We start from the raw sequence: 16,181 nt of genomic DNA, 5'->3' as shown, positions 1-16,181 counted from the left end.
AATGTACATTTTTTCTTAGTTTGCACAGAATGGTGAAGTTCTACAAGGAGCATTAACATTATTTAATATTGTAATGATGATGCAACTTGAAATAAACATAAATAAAATGAATCATGCAACTGACACCAATTAATGTGACTTGATTTGATTGGCCAAATGTTAACGATTCTCATCACATGTATCCAGGGCTTCACCTGATTGGCCCAATGTGTGGAGTGTGTGTGTGTGTGTGTGTGTGTGTGTGTATGTGTGTGTGTGTGTGTGTGTGTGTGTGTGTGTGGGGGGGGGGGGGGGGGGGGGGGGGGGGGGGGCTTTATATTCATGGTACTTCAGGCAGTGCTTCATTTACTACAGGTTTAGTGCACGTGTTTATGATAATGGAAGTACAGTTTATGAGTCAGCAGTTTTTAATGTTACATAAAAACTGGTTCCAGGATTCAATCATAATAACGCACTAGCTGAACTAACAGACATCTGATTTCATTTTTGAAAACATCATAATAACTGAAACTGAAACTGTGATCTGCTGTGTTTTGGACCCTGCTGCCTTTTTTCCAGTGTTAAAGTTCAGGTTCCCCAACACCCCCTCCTCTGTCCTCCTCAGACACGTACAGATGTTCAAACGTCCACACCTAGGTTCTAATAGCTTTGGATTTTTCATTCTAGTTTAGATTTATTTAGTTTTGACTTTTTTTAATTCTAATTCAGTTAGTTTTAATTAGTTTTTAGAGCAGGTTTGCTAGTTTTTATTAGTTTTCCTTCTTTTCTAAATGCTTAGTTTTAATTTTAGTTTTGTCGTCTCTTTTCTCTTCTTCTCTGTCATCATATTCAAATAAATCCCAGACAGGACTCTGCTGCTTTCTCCCAACTTTAGTCTCCATGTTTCCAGGTAGACTGGGGACCAGAAGACGACTGGAAACCACAAGTGAACACAAGTGACGGACCCTTAAATATCATATGGTGCCAGCAGCTAAAATTGCTTGAGGGAAATAAATTGATTTCGTATCAATCCGACATTGACAAAGACGAAAACACAGGGAATTTTATCCATAATTTTTGTCCGTTTTAGTTAGTTTTGTAAACACACAATACAGTTTCAGTTAGTTATCGTTTTTTTTCTTTTAATTATAGTCTTTATTTATTTCAGTTAACGAAAATGTTTTTTCAATTCTAGTTTTTATCATTTCGTTAGTTTTCGTTAACGCTAATAACCTTGGTGTGTGGGTGTGTGTAATAATATAAATAAAAAGAAAGAATTGAATACAGAATATGAGCATATAAGAAAGAATATAAAGAATTGATTGTTGAGAGGTCCAGTATTTAATGAAGACAATGAGGCCTGTTTGTTTATGGACAATGTTGTACTGATAAATCTGCTGTAATTATTGAAGAAAACTGTTGAATTGTTGAGTGTGTTTGTATGACTGCACTGCCATGAACATACTGTTGTGTATAATTCAATTACAGCATTATGTAGTTTATTGTGGTTTGATGTTAAAATTAGGAAAATTGTATTGTTTAATTGTTGTATTAAGTTGTGAGTGATAAAGGTGTAAAAGCACTGGAGGGGTTGGATGAAATCAGTTTATACTTAGTTTTATCCGTTTTGTTTAGTTTTGTAAATACACAATACAGTTAGTTATCGTTTTTTTTTTTCTTCTAATTATAGTTTTTATTTATTTCAGTTTAACGAAAATGTTTTTACAATTGTAGTTTTCGTCATTTTGTTAGTTTTCGTTAACGATAATAACCTTAGTCCCCACACTGATCATAACATCTAAGTGAGTGGCAGGTTGTGGCCCATGCTGCTGTTCGGGGGGTGGGGGGTGGGGGACGACACATTTTCCTCCAGAGTGACGGTTGTATTTTTGTTCAGTTCAGTGAGCTTACGCGTCGCTACAAGCTGCCCCAGACTCATCCTTGTGTTACACCCCCCCACCCCCACCCCCTCCCTCTATATTTCTGTCCTTTCACAGACTGGTTGTGCGGATGGCTGCGTCATGGACAGTTAGGGAGCCTCCGAGGCCCCATCACATTGTCCTGTCATGCAGACGGACCCCTCATGGTCCACGCTGCAGACTGAGGGAACTCAAATTAAGCCCTCGGTCTGACATTCAAAAACACCGGCTAGCGCTCATCGCCACTTTAAAAAGACGCACATAGAAATGCCACAGGGACTTCAGCGTTAACTTAAAGTGCGACGTACACATAAGCAACGTTTTCAAGACAAAAAATGTCAAACACACAGCGCTTGTGACGCCGGGCCCTTGAGCGCCCGAGAGCAGCGTGAGAGAGGGATTTGATGAATTCTGCTAACGTTCCACGGATTCCTCCCTCACGGGGACCTTTGGGAAAAGAATGGGTCATATGCAAATGGCATGCACAGTATGGAGGAGAAGTTTCCCACAAGCCGAGTGTGAAAAGGGCTCTCCCTCCCCATGCCGGGCCGCCTCAATGGGCCTTTTCTTCTGCCACTGAAAGTGTATGAGGTAGAGCAGGCGAACTGCAAAGGTAACTAGGCTCTTTCTCCTTGGGCTTTTCTCACTAAAGCCTGAACACACAATGGTTTATTTAAGCATTCAGCCACACAAACCCCAATAAAGCACATCCAAGCGCAGTTAAGGGGGTTACTGAAACTGACTCTGTGTTTCAAACTCCTTCTTTACGGAGGGAGAGCACCTTTTTATAGGCTAATGCCCTCCGCCTCCATGGGAGCAGCTAATCATTAAGCTGCTTTAACAGAGGTGGGAGTGTGGTCGTACATCACATCATTTGAATTCTGCCAAATGGTCAGATGAGGAGAGGCCTTTCCCACCACACAGACCAGCAGAACACTGACGCGAACAGGGGCTTTCATTTGATATCAATATATAAACTGATATGATAGGAAAAGGGATGTAACGATATGAAAATTTCGTATCACCGTTACTGTGACCAAAATTATCACAGTTATTGTTACTATCGCGGTATTGTTGAAATTGTGCTCAAAATGTTCACAAAGTACTAACACACACACTGAAATAATTTACCCAAGTTGTATTTTGAAAAAAAAAAAAACAAAAAATAAAAACAAATAAAATAATTGGCACTGTTGCAGAAACATTCAAATATTAACCCTTAGTGGTCTGAGCCTATTTTGTCTGTTTTTCAGTCCTTTTGATTTTACCTTTATATCCTATATAAACAAATGTTTACTATACCCATGTTTGGGATCTGTTTTTCAGCACTTCATCTAAATCATCTGTCTATTATTTTTTCACTTTAACCTACTATAAAAACATAAAAGGACAAAAACACACAAAAAATATAAAATCCTATTTGACAAATGTATATAATTTATTGCATAAATAACACACAGATGCTTAACGAACCTTTTCAAAGACTTTAAAAGTGAATCTTGGTTCCAAATATTAGGTATATAAAATTAAAGTTGTAATAAATTAAAACTATACTCAAATATTTGACATTAAAGCAGATCTTTACATAGGGTTTTTTCCCCCAAAAGTGCGGTAATCAAACATGGTTATCATGATAATTAGAATTTAAATGGTAATACTAACCGTCGGCAATTTTACCGCTGTTTATCATTATACCGGTAATCATTACATCCCTAGATAGGAACCATTGAGTTGTTTTATTTTATTTCAGTTGTTGCTTGGACTGGTTGTTCTATGTCAGTCTGTGTTCATTCTCTTATTGGTCTAATCACCTTTATGAGTCTTTTTTCCCCTCTTTCTGTGTTTCTTCATTGTTGTTATACCGTGCCTGTACTTTTTAGTCTGTATACTTGAAGCACTGTTACTCCTTCACTACATACAATGTCTGTAAATGATCTAAGGCTGAGAATTAAATATATTTAACCAGTTATATTAATCTAAATGTAATAATAATCATATGTCTGAATCAAGTAAATAAAAAAAAAACACACAATTATTATGAGTTTCTCAATCAAAACTTATGCTTATGTTTAAGTTTATGCATTTGGCAGACGCTTTTTTCCAAAGCAACTTACAGGGGAAAACTAATCAAATCACTCAATCAATCAAATTTTATTTATATAGCGCCAGATCACAACAAAAAAGTTATCTCAAAGCTTGAACACTTAGTGATATCATGAAAGAGCATGGGATTGTGGGTGTTGATTTGACCCCATCTGTTAACAGACATTTATTTACTCTACATGATTTCTAATGAAGCAACCACCAGCCAAGACAAACAATAACCCTGAAGGGGACATGAGACCACAATGACTGAGCCCATAAAAGGAGCAGCAAATCTGAATTTGAACAACACCGGGAACATCTGATTTAGTTTAGTCAGCAAAATATATAACACTGGTATGGTATTGTTCCATACTGTAGCTTTAAAGTGTCCATTCTCATGGGAAAGTTTGTTTGTGTAAATCAGATAAAACTTTCTACAAGATCCAATAGATGCAGAAAAAAAAATCAGGCATAAAACAAAGACGTGATTTAACATACATCTGTATCTGTAAATTATTACTATTATTATTATTATTATTAGTAGTAGTAGTAGTAGTAGTAGTAGTAGTAGTAGTAGTAGTAGTAGTAGTAGTAGTAGTAGTAGTAGTAGTAGTAGTATGAGTTGATGCAGAATGGAAAAAGGACAGGAATATTCACTCATGAACAAAAACCCTTCTTATGTTTAATTGATAATGGTCATAATGACTTGTCATTTTTGGTGCAAAAAAAACGGAACTTTGTGAATCTTTGTGAAACCAGGCCGTCCTTTTTTTTTTCTTCTAATTTTCTAATATTCACTCATGAATAAAAACCCTTTTTATGTTTAATTGATAATAGTCATAATGATTTGTCATTTTTGGTGCAAAAAACCCCCTAAACTTTGTGAATGTTTGTGAACCCAGGCCGTCTACGTGTGGAGCTGTGGGTGCCAGCAGCTGCCGTTTGTGTCCCATGCTCTGAATATGCCTTCAGCCCTTCAGTTGTCACCTGTTGTCAAATACTTTGGTCACCTTCGACCACTTCTCACCCACTCGCCCCGCCCACCCCACACACACCACTCCCCCTTTTTTTTTTGGCTCTGTGGAAGCCCCCAGTTTACGGGGTCGCAGAGGAGGACTGAACAGAGAGAAGAAGCAGGCAGTGAGAAAAAGCTTCAGCTCTGACACTTCACCCTCCCTCCTCGGCCTCCCCCTCCTCCTCCCTCCTCCCCCCTCCTCCCCCGTTCCCTTCTCTTCCCCTTTTCATTGAACAGACTTAAACACAAATACAATTGGACATGCTGGAAGCCTCACAATGGCACGGGAGGGGGGGAAAGTGAAGTCATACTCTAGGCACGCATGGGTGCCTAGGTCAGGGGGCAATCAACGGCACCCCTGGCTACTGTGTCCTAACCCCCCCACCCCCCATCCTGGAATAAAAGGGCAGGCTCTGGAGAGGAGGAGTGAGAGGGAAGACACAGAGTGGGGGGGGGATTTTCTTCTTAGTTGGCACTTTCAAATGAAGCTGCTGAGGAAGTCAGTGAAAAGCAGTGAGATAAATGAAAAATTTCCTCCTCTGCTAAACTCCTCACACATCAGGGGTGATCCATTTAAATGTAAACACATGTCTTTTACAACACGGAGGTGGCATGCACAGCTACAAAGCCAATTCACACCTCCCCAGAGTCCTAAACACACCAGAGGACCACGTTTATTTACTCTACCACTAACTTTCACTCTACAGTTGTGTTCAGTTCCACAGGTTAGTTTCCTCAGTCCAGGTCACTTCAATAAGGCTGCGTTCACATACAGGTGAATGTGGACCGAATACCATTTATTTACACACGTGACCTGGACCTGATCTGTTACAGTCTGAACAGCACTAATCTGACCCAGACCACTGTCATATGTGGTCCTAAAACTGACCCAGACCACTTTCATATGTGGTCCTAAATCTGACCCGGACCACTTTCATATGTGGTCCTAAATCTGACCCGGACCACTTACATATGTAGTCCTAAATCTGACCCAGACCACTTTCATATGTGGTCCTAAATCTGACCCCAACCACTTTCATATGTGGTCCTAAATCTGACCCAGATCTGATGTTTTCCAATGTGACTTCAGTCTGAAAGTCCAGGTCGCATTTATCCGACCTTGACGTCATTGAAATGCGACAAACGTCCCAGTTGTTGGTCGGAGCAGAGGAAAACCATATTTCCTTCTGTAAACACAGTGTGTGTCTGTGTGGTCTGGTATTCCATCAGGACCTCTTTAGTGCATGTGGGTCACTTCAGGGTCACATTCAGTTCAGACTCAAAACTGATAGAACTCACATTCAGTGTGGAATATGAACCAACGCACAAACAAATCAGACTTGACCAATAAATCCAAATAGTACATGTATTTAAATTAGCATCATTTGTTTGTAAACCTTGGAAAAAGTGTTAAATATGTTTGTTTAAATAGGTCAGTATTTTGTTTTGTTTATATTCTGTGCCTATTGTCTGGTTTTTGATCTTTGGTTTGTATTTATGGTGTCTTATAAGCCCATGTACGGGCTGGGCATGTCTGTATGCAAGACACAATAATAAAAACTTTCCTTCTTTCAGTATATTAGACCTGCTGTGGGCAGAACCTTATTCTACCTTTACCAGGGCAGTAAACACACTCTTTAATATCACTGAACCCATAACTTCATTTTCCATATTTGATGGATGATTTGTGAAGGTGTGAGTGTCACAAAGAGCATTAATGATGATAGAGGTACTGTCTGAACCTAAGGCAGACCAGGCTGATGGGTTGAGTCCGTCTCTCTCTCTCTCTCTTGCAGAAGTTGCACCGGAACAGCCCCTGTTTATTTTTGTAAAGAATGTTAATACCATGTGCATTCCTCTATTCCCAAATTGCTGTGTTAAATTACCATGGGAGGGTTAGGGTTAGGGGGAACCGACTGGGCAGGAGTGACAAAGAAAGCTGTCTGGAGTATCCCAGCGATTGCAAACACCTGTCGTCCTGCGGCTGTTCACACCTCTGTGTTTACAGCAGGGAATGGAGCTCACCTCCATCTAAAGTACAGACCACAACTACAAAAGGCACTGCTGCAGGATTTAGACAAATCATTTTGATTAACTTTTTTTTGCTTGTGATGTAGGTCTGCAACTGCCGATACTGAAGTGCAATCTATTCCGTGTAACTTTACAAAGGGACTAGTGTGAAAAGGAAGAGCTGTAGGTTTCTATGGGTTTATGACAGATCACCAGCCTTGAAGGAAATGAGGACTTAAAAGCACACCCTGATGGCTCTTTGAAGCAAATGCAAATGAGGCAAAAGGAACAGGGCACACATCTGTCAGGGCAGGGAAGTAACTTTAAATATCAATAGAGCCTTGTCACTATTGAGTAATGATTAATAAAAACCTTTAAAAAGAGAAGAAAAGAAAAGCAACAAACTGCCGACGAGAAACAGCAAGAAAAAAACGTCCCCTCATGCACATGGCGAGGAGAAATAGTCCCACCTTAACAAACAGGACCGTTATCTGAGGTGTGTCTGAACACACACACACACACACACACACACACACACACACACGGAATAACCCAGCGAGAGGAAATTACAGGCCAAAACAACAGCAGCAGCTATCGATAAACATCAGAGATCCAACCGAAAAATACACACGGCAGAAAACACCGCTGGTTCGCATTTCCCTCCTACGAATTCTCGTTTTGAAGCACCGCAGATCTGCGCTCAGGCTGAGCAGCGGCTCATCCCGCACATGTGCGCACTGTGGAGGAGCGGAAAAAATAAGCTCGCATTTCCTGACGCAGAAGTAGCGAAACACACAAACACACACAACACACACACACATACGGTGTCACAAACAACACACAAGAGCTTTCCTTGTCATTAACAAAAAAACAAAACAAAAAAAGGCTGTGAAATTCACGCTCCTGTCGGTTTTTCTCCGCAGCTCGGATGTAAAAAAGACACCAGGAAAAAAGCCCCCGGTTTGACTTAAATACATAAATAAATATCACATTCAGTTAACAGACATTTATTCATAACTAACAGTCCGCTGGGTTTACTTTAATATGACTAAAACATGTTTTCACAGCGAAACAACGAGCGAGGAAAGCGAAAAAGTAAAACACAGAGCTAAATAATGTAAGCTAGGTGGCTAACTGTTAAAGAAGTACAGGCTGATTAACAGAAGAAGAAGAAGAAAAAGAAGAAGAAGTTTAAAGGTTCGCTCGCGACCACGGTCCTCCAAAAACCAGGATTCCCTGCGCGCGCCTGCTTGCACAGGATCCGCTGTCCTTATATGGGCTGCGCTCGCTCTGCTCACACTAAGAGCGCGTGAGATGTGCCCCGTTCGCCCGGAACCTCCGTCCGTCCATCCGTGTCGGTCCACCTCAGAACCCCAGAACAGTACACAAACACCGAACCAGCGGCACCGACAACCGACCTGAACCACAGCAGAAGTTCAGAGCAAAACAGAAGAAAAACGGAACCGGAGGAAACACGCGCTGAGTCCCGCGAGACGCTGTTTTCTGTTTTCTGTCCTTCCTTTCTTAAATATTGTATTCGTCCATAAACCCTGACATTTAACACGGGTTAAATGTGTCTGTCCATAAACCCTGACCCGGGTTAAATGTTCAGAACACATCGGACCGGGTTTTAAAAACAAACCCCGATGCGTTCCGTTAGCGCAACAGTGTCGTGTCTGAACCTGCTCCGAATAAACACACAAACCGAACCACCGAACCGAGCCCACTGCTGTGTGGTGTCTGTGGGGGGGGGGGGGTGGCGGACTGGGCCTGGCCCAGGGTTCGGTTCCGAAACACACACATATATTCAACATTCAGGTTCAAACAGGTCCGACTTCAACCTTCCAAAACTCGACAGAATGGGACTAAATGGAAACTCAACCAGAGCCCAAAGTCTGCTCACATCACTACAGATGTGTGTGTGTGTGTGTGTGTGTAAAGTGGGTCCGGTGCCGGTCCTAGTCTCGGTGGTATCGGTCCCCGGTGTCCCGGTGCCGCGGACGGACGGACCCAGGTATAACGGTCCACCATGGGCTCCGTACTCCGCTCACTTGCTACTTCCCAACACTTTCGGTCACTACAAACCGGACCCAGCGGCCGGTAAAGTTTCCGGTGAAATGCCCGGTAGACAGAACAGGCTCCGGAGCTGTTTACCGAGAGGACAGATCCGCGTGGAAGTGTCGGTACTCACCGTTGTTCCTCCTCGGGTTCGCCTGCTTTCTGCGCTTACACCTGGGGCCATCCGCCATGATCCTTTCGTTGTGTCTAAATGCTGCCGGATAGGAGAGTCACCTCCTCTCTCACCCCGTCTCCCCCTCCCCCTCCTCCTCCTCCTCCTCCTCCCTCCCCTTTACCTCCCCTCCTCTGCACCTGGTTTACGACAGTCAGCTTTACGACATCACCTTCCCGCACCTCCAGGACCCACGCTGCCGGGACCACTGTCAGGTCCAGCAAGTCCTGGAAGTCAGATGACTCAGTCCAGATCCAGATCCGGGTCCCCTGAACCTGCACAGCCCGGGACCCGGACCCACTTTTTACACACCTCCACGGAGAAGGTGGAACAGACACACACACACACACGCACACACACACACACACACACACACACACACACTGCTCTACAGTTTATTAGTGAATATGTGCTTCACACATTAAATATCAGATTTAAACTAATGACCACAGTGTTAGTTTAGTTCATGTTTTATATTTATGTTTATGTTTATGCATTTGGCAGATGCTTTTTTCCAAAGCAACTTACAGGGGAAAACCAATCAAATCACTCAATCAAATTTTATTTATATAGCACCAGATCACAACGTAGCAACAACAGCAACAACTATATATATATATATATATATATATATATATATATATATATATATATATATATATATATATGATGGTGTGTTCTTCCACATATATGTTAGTTTGTGTCCATTTATCCAGTAGATGTCTAAATGTTCCACTGACAGAACCTGTCCAGTCCATGTGTTGTCATGTGCAGACAGTGTTTGCAGTAGATCTGACACTGATATTCATCTGGACTTAAACCTGTTAAATCTGTGGACAGTAGACATGTGACTTTAGCGTCCACTCTGAATAAACCAGAATTTAATATAAGTATAAAAGTATACGAATAAAAATAGGAATAGAATCATTAAACTAGGAAAATACAACAAAAACAAAGTGACATCTAAAAAAGTGGCATCTCATTAGAGCATAAACAAGATAAATTACTATTACCAAAAAAAAAAATCTATATTTCTATAAATGTGTAACATCTGGGTGATTGTGTAAACTGTCGGAGGTCAGTGGTGTATATACAGTATGTGGAAAAGCACCTGACATCTGAACAAGATGGGTAAAAGGATCTAAAAAGAGTCTTCAAAAGTAATAATGTAGACATGTACCTGTAGAACACACACACACACACACACACACATATATATGTATATATATATATATATATATATATATATATATAGATAGATAGATAGATATAGATATAGATATATATATAGATATATGTATATATGTATATCTCTTCTTGTGTCCCACCTGGGCGGTGTGTCCTTCAGACTCGGTCCTCTACCAGAGGTCTGGGACTCTGATGGTTCTGTTCAGGATCTTCTCTGTTCCTAGGACTGTGCTCTTTTGGACTCAGATCTCCGATGTTGTTCTTGGTGTCTGCTGGTTCCATCCTCTCAGTTTGGGGGTTACTGCCCCTAGTGCCCCCCCCCCCATTACTACTGGTACCACTGTTGCCTTCACACCCCCTTTTTCTCTCTCTCCTCTTCCAGCCCTTGGTATTTCTCCAGCTTCTTGTGTTCTTTCTTTCTGACGTTTCTATCACTTGGGATTCTTCCACCTATCTCTCCCACTGTCTTCTGATGTTTATCCACCACCATGTCAGGATGATTGGCCATCACCATCTTGTTGGTGTGGATGAAGCAGAATATGGTTTAAATTAAACTTATTTCTCTTAAAGTTTTCAGGTTGTTTGCGGTTGTTCATGTTATTCACATTTTCTGGAGGACACTTTGTGGACGTAAACATTTTCATATATGTGATTTGACTTTTTTCACTCTAAAACAGAGTTGACATTTTTTTGAAGGTTCTTCTGTTCATATGCCGTGTTTCCACTATGTGGAACCGGCTTGATTCGACTCGGCTCGACTCCACTTTGGTACCAGGTCCTATTGCTGGAGACTGTTTCCATTACAGGATTCTACTGACTTTAGAGTACCTGGTCGTCATAGTGATGTGGCACGTTACTTCCATGTCGTCTGCTCAGAGTTGCTGATAAACTCGCTTGTTGCTTGTTGTCTTGTCAAACTCATGCTGAATTTTTACTTTGACCACCAAAGACGGAATCTCCTGACTGAATGGTGTAGTTTTACAGGCTGTCATCATGTGGATTAACCTACCACTATATTTACTGTCAACTTCCGCATCTGGTTTTTGTAAAAGGGTGGGTCACAGAGAAAACTCTGACCAATCAGTGGTCAGCAGTGTTTACACGTCACCTTTAAGTATCTGGTCCCCAGTCCTGGAACCTCGGTGGAGGTGATACCAAAAAACTAGTACTGGATACCAGATTCCAGGTCCTTTTTCGTAATGGAAACGCAAAAAGGCCGAGTGGAGTCGAGCTGAGCCGGTACCACATAGTGGAAACGCAGCATTATTGTTCTGGTGCGACCCACTTCAGATCATACTGGGTTGAATGTGGAACCTGAACTGACATGAGTTTAACAGCCCTGATATCAAAAATTCATTACATTTCAGATTTTTACCCCAGATTTGGATCCATTTTTTTATATATTGTAGTTTTGTATGGTGTCAGTTGAACTGAAGTACCTCTCCGTACCTCGGGGGCTGAACGTGTTCGCCCCATAAACCCGTCGGACATGACTCTGGAGAGCATCATGTGACTGGGACCTGCAGACCTGTTGTTTACCGCTGTGTGTACGAGTGTGGATGGAAAACAGAGCAATAGAAATGCATCACACTGAGCATGTGTGTGTGTGTGTGTGTGTGTGTGTGTTACAGACAGAGTAAGAGGTCATGAGACTGTCATCACTGATTCAATCCTCCACCTAAAGAAAGAGGCTGCTGTTCTTCTGTGGAAGGACTGAGAGGGTTAGAACGACTGCATCAGCAGGTTCAGGCTGCGTCCAATCACACGCACACACACACACACACACACATACACTACACACACACATATACACACACACATACACTACATACACCACACGCACACACACACACACACACATATACACATACACTACACATACACACACATACACTACACACATATACACACACAAACACACACAGTACTGAGCACACTACACACACATATACACACTACACAAACTACACACACATATACATACATACACTACACACATACACTACACACACACACACACACACAGCACTGAGCACACTACACACACATATACACGCTACACATATATACACACACACAAACACACACACTACACACAAACACATTACACACACATATACACACACAAACACACACATATATACACACAAACGCACTACACACATATACGCACCACACACACACACTACACACAAACACACACACACATATACACACACAAACACACTACACACACAAATACACACTACATGCACACACACAAACACACACATATACACACACACACAGACACACTACACACACTTATACACTCACACACACTATATACACACATATACACACACACAGCACTGAGCACTGGATTCCTCTTTAAGTTTGTAGTGAACGATGGAAGTTTCTTTTCTTTTTTTTCTTTTTCTTTCTTTTTAATCGTCTGGTCCTTCATCCTAACTGTAGAATGGTCGTCTGGTTCCTCTTGGTGCTGAACACATTGGCTCCAAAGGAAACTTCCAAAAGTATCTGAGGCTCCCCTTGATATTCGACTGTCTTTATCAGGAGTTCTGTTGAACCACAGTCAGATGTTGGACCTGACATGAAGGAACAGGAGGAAGGAGAGGAAAGAGGGAGGAGAGAAGGAGAGAGTGAAGGGGGGAGGAAAAGGAAGAAGAAGATGGTGAAGACCCTCACAAGAAAAGATCAACAAAACAAACAATAACAACCATGATGATAATTATAATAGAAACAAGAACTACAACCAGAACTGAGTAAAACTGGGCAGAATAAATAAATAAATAAATAAATGGATACACAAACAAGTGTTCAGAGAACACAAACCTCCGCCAAGCACCCCGAACGGTGTGTGGATCAGCTATTTCTTTTTAAATTCAACAGTTTCAAGGTTGTTCCATACAGCAGAAAAAGTTTAAGCTTGGTACCAGTCATGTGTCTGTCAAATTATATTCAATTCACATCAATATTTGTTGAGTTCTAATTTTAAATGTGTGGTAAATGGGATTTTCAATGTTAAATGTAAATGTCCACAGAGTCCACATTCCACAGTGGATGTGGACAATTTTCTGCCAGATACAAGATATTGTTCTAAGCTACGGGTGGATCAGATTGGAGGCTAATCAGAGTCATTTTTAATTTTTTATGAATTTTTTTAAAAATTGCTCAATGATGATAGATGGAAAATTGTAGATTTTGTGACCTTGCTGTGACCTTGAACTTTGGCCTACTTGGCCCAAAATTTAATGGGCTGGTCCCAGGGCCTAGGCCTATCTGTGGGGAAGATTTGGGAAAGATGGGCGGAAGAATTTTCCTGTAAAGTTGCTAACAAACAAACATGCAAACAAACAAACAAAGCAAAGTGATCACAATACCTTCTGGCGGAGGTAATAAATAAATAAATATATAATTTTCAAATTCTCATTATATATTTCTAAAATATTTTAAAATTGTTAGAAATGTTAAAAAATGAAATTATGTCATAATATATTTCAGACATGAAAATATTATTTTATGGACTAAAACATAACAGAAATGATAATTCATAATACTACCGGCGTTGTACCCGTGGTGCCATTGTACGATAACATGAGAGACTAAAATCTCCCAGCATACCTCACACCATTTGAATACGGACATAAAATTGTGCCTAGTAGATCGTCAGGTAATGTTTCAATTCATTTGGCGAGTTTGGCAGAGATCGGGCCTGTGAAGGCTGAGGAAAAGCCGTACAAATGCCCTCCTGTGCTGCAACATCGATCGGACAGACACAGAACGTGCATTATATAGTAGGATGACAAACTGACAAAAGTGTCATAAAAACACAGTGATTTGAACATTGGCTGATTTGGATCCATTCATTGGATGAGTGGAGGTCCAGACACGCCTCCATCTAAGGGTTCATACTGGATGTGTCATGTGATCCAGCAGAACCATCAGATGGTCTGTGGTGAGCTGCTGCTCTGAACACACACCGTCCTCAGTATATACTCCTGAAACATCACCCTGAGGATTCCATTTGAAATTAGCTCAATCTGACTCATTGGACCTGAACGAAGAAGCAGAAGGTCCCAGTGTGTCTTCTGTCTTATACTTAGGACACACCTCTGAGACAGAACCACCTCTGAGACGGAACCACCTCTGAGACAGAACCACCTCTGAGACAGAACCACCTCTGAGACGGAACCACCTCTGACACAGAACCACCTCTGACACAGAACCACCTCTGAGACAGAACCACCTCTGAGACGGAACCACCTCTGACACAGAACCACCTCTGACACAGAACCACCTCTGAGACGGAACCACCTCTGACACAGAACCACCTCTGACACAGAACCACCTCTGAGACAGAACCACCTCTGAGACAGAACCACCTCTTAGACGGAACCACCTCTGACACAGAACCACCTCTGACACAGAACCACCTCTGAGACAGAACCACCTCTGAGACGGAACCACCTCTGACACAGAACCACCTCTGAGATGGAACTACCTCTTCTTGTGCATCTTCTTCTGCTCCAGTTTTTCAGTGCATCTTCTTCCACTCTGGCCGTTTAGCGCGTCTTCTTCCACTCCAGTCTTTTAGTTCATCTTTTTCCGCTCCCGTCTTTTAGTTTGTCTTCTTCCGCTCAGGTCTTTTAGTTCGTCTTCTTCCACTCCAGTCTTTTAGTTTGTCTTCTTTGTGTGAGCTGTCGGTGGAAGTTGTAAGCAGTGACAGCACTAGGCAACTGAGGCAGGTCACTGCAACAGATGACAGACAGGAAGCTCAGCCAATCCTTTTATTCAGACCCAAAACAATGATCGGTCAGACTTTTATCAGAAATATATGAGAATTAAACGTGTGTGACTTTCAAAAACCTTATCAGGAGCATTTGGAGATGATAAAAGTGTAAACATGCCAGATCGTACAGTGTAGCTTTAACACAGGGAGTTGATCGTATTTATCATATAACCTTGATAGCGATCTATTTACCATGTATTAATAGACTCAGGGTTGTTGTTAGTGGACGTTCAGCGGATCAGTCAGCTCCATGTGACAGCCTGTACAGTACAGGCCAAAAGTTTGGACACACCTTCTCATTCTTCGCATTTTCTTTATTTTCATGACTATTTTCATTGTAGATTCTCACTGAAGGCATCAAAACTATGAATGAACACATGTGGAATTATGTACTTAAGAAAAAAGTGTGAAATAACTGAAAACATCTCTTATATTCTAGTTTCTTCAAAGTATCCACCCTTAGCTCTGATGACTGCCTTGCACACTCTTGGCATTCTCTTGATGAGCTTCCAGAGGTAGTCACCTGAAATGGTTTCCACTTCATAGCTGTGCCTTGTCAGGGTTACTTAGTGGAATTTCTTGCCTTATTGATGGGGTTGGGACCATCAGTTGTGTTGTGCAGAAGTCAGGTTGATGCACAGCTGACAGCCCTATTGGACAACTGTTAAAATGCATATTATGGCGAGAACCAATCAGCTAAGTAAAGACAAACGAGTGGCCATCATTACTTTAAGAAATGAAGGTCAGTCAGTCTAGAAAATTTCAAAAACTTTGAATGTGTCCCCAAGTGCAGTCGCAAAAACCATCAAGCGCTCCAACGAAACTGGCTCACATGAGGACCGCCCCAGGAAAGGAAGACCAAGAGTCACCTCTGATGCTGAAGATAAGTTCATCTGAGTCACCAGCCTCAGAAATCGCAAATTAACAGCAGCTCAGATTAGAGACCAGATGAATACCACACAG

The 16,181-nt window shown here is 41.6% G+C and overlaps 1 protein-coding gene across 1 annotated transcript in view; it reads right to left on the bottom strand.

Annotated features, from left to right (window-relative positions):
• Positions 1-9,315, bottom strand: part of zeb1b (zinc finger E-box binding homeobox 1b) — a 157,064-nt gene extending 147,749 nt beyond the window's left edge. The window contains exon 1 of the mRNA XM_030123712.1: positions 9,200-9,315. Coding sequence (XP_029979572.1) covers positions 9,200-9,257 — 58 coding nt within the window. The 5' untranslated portion in view covers positions 9,258-9,315. The remainder of the gene's footprint in view (positions 1-9,199) is intronic.
• Positions 9,316-16,181: the final 6,866 nt, after the last annotated feature.

Source organism: Sphaeramia orbicularis, chromosome 20 (genome assembly GCF_902148855.1).
Source record: "Sphaeramia orbicularis chromosome 20, fSphaOr1.1, whole genome shotgun sequence".
Classification (NCBI taxonomy): domain Eukaryota; kingdom Metazoa; phylum Chordata; class Actinopteri; order Kurtiformes; family Apogonidae; genus Sphaeramia; species Sphaeramia orbicularis.
This window is presented reverse-complemented; position numbering and strand designations above follow the sequence as displayed.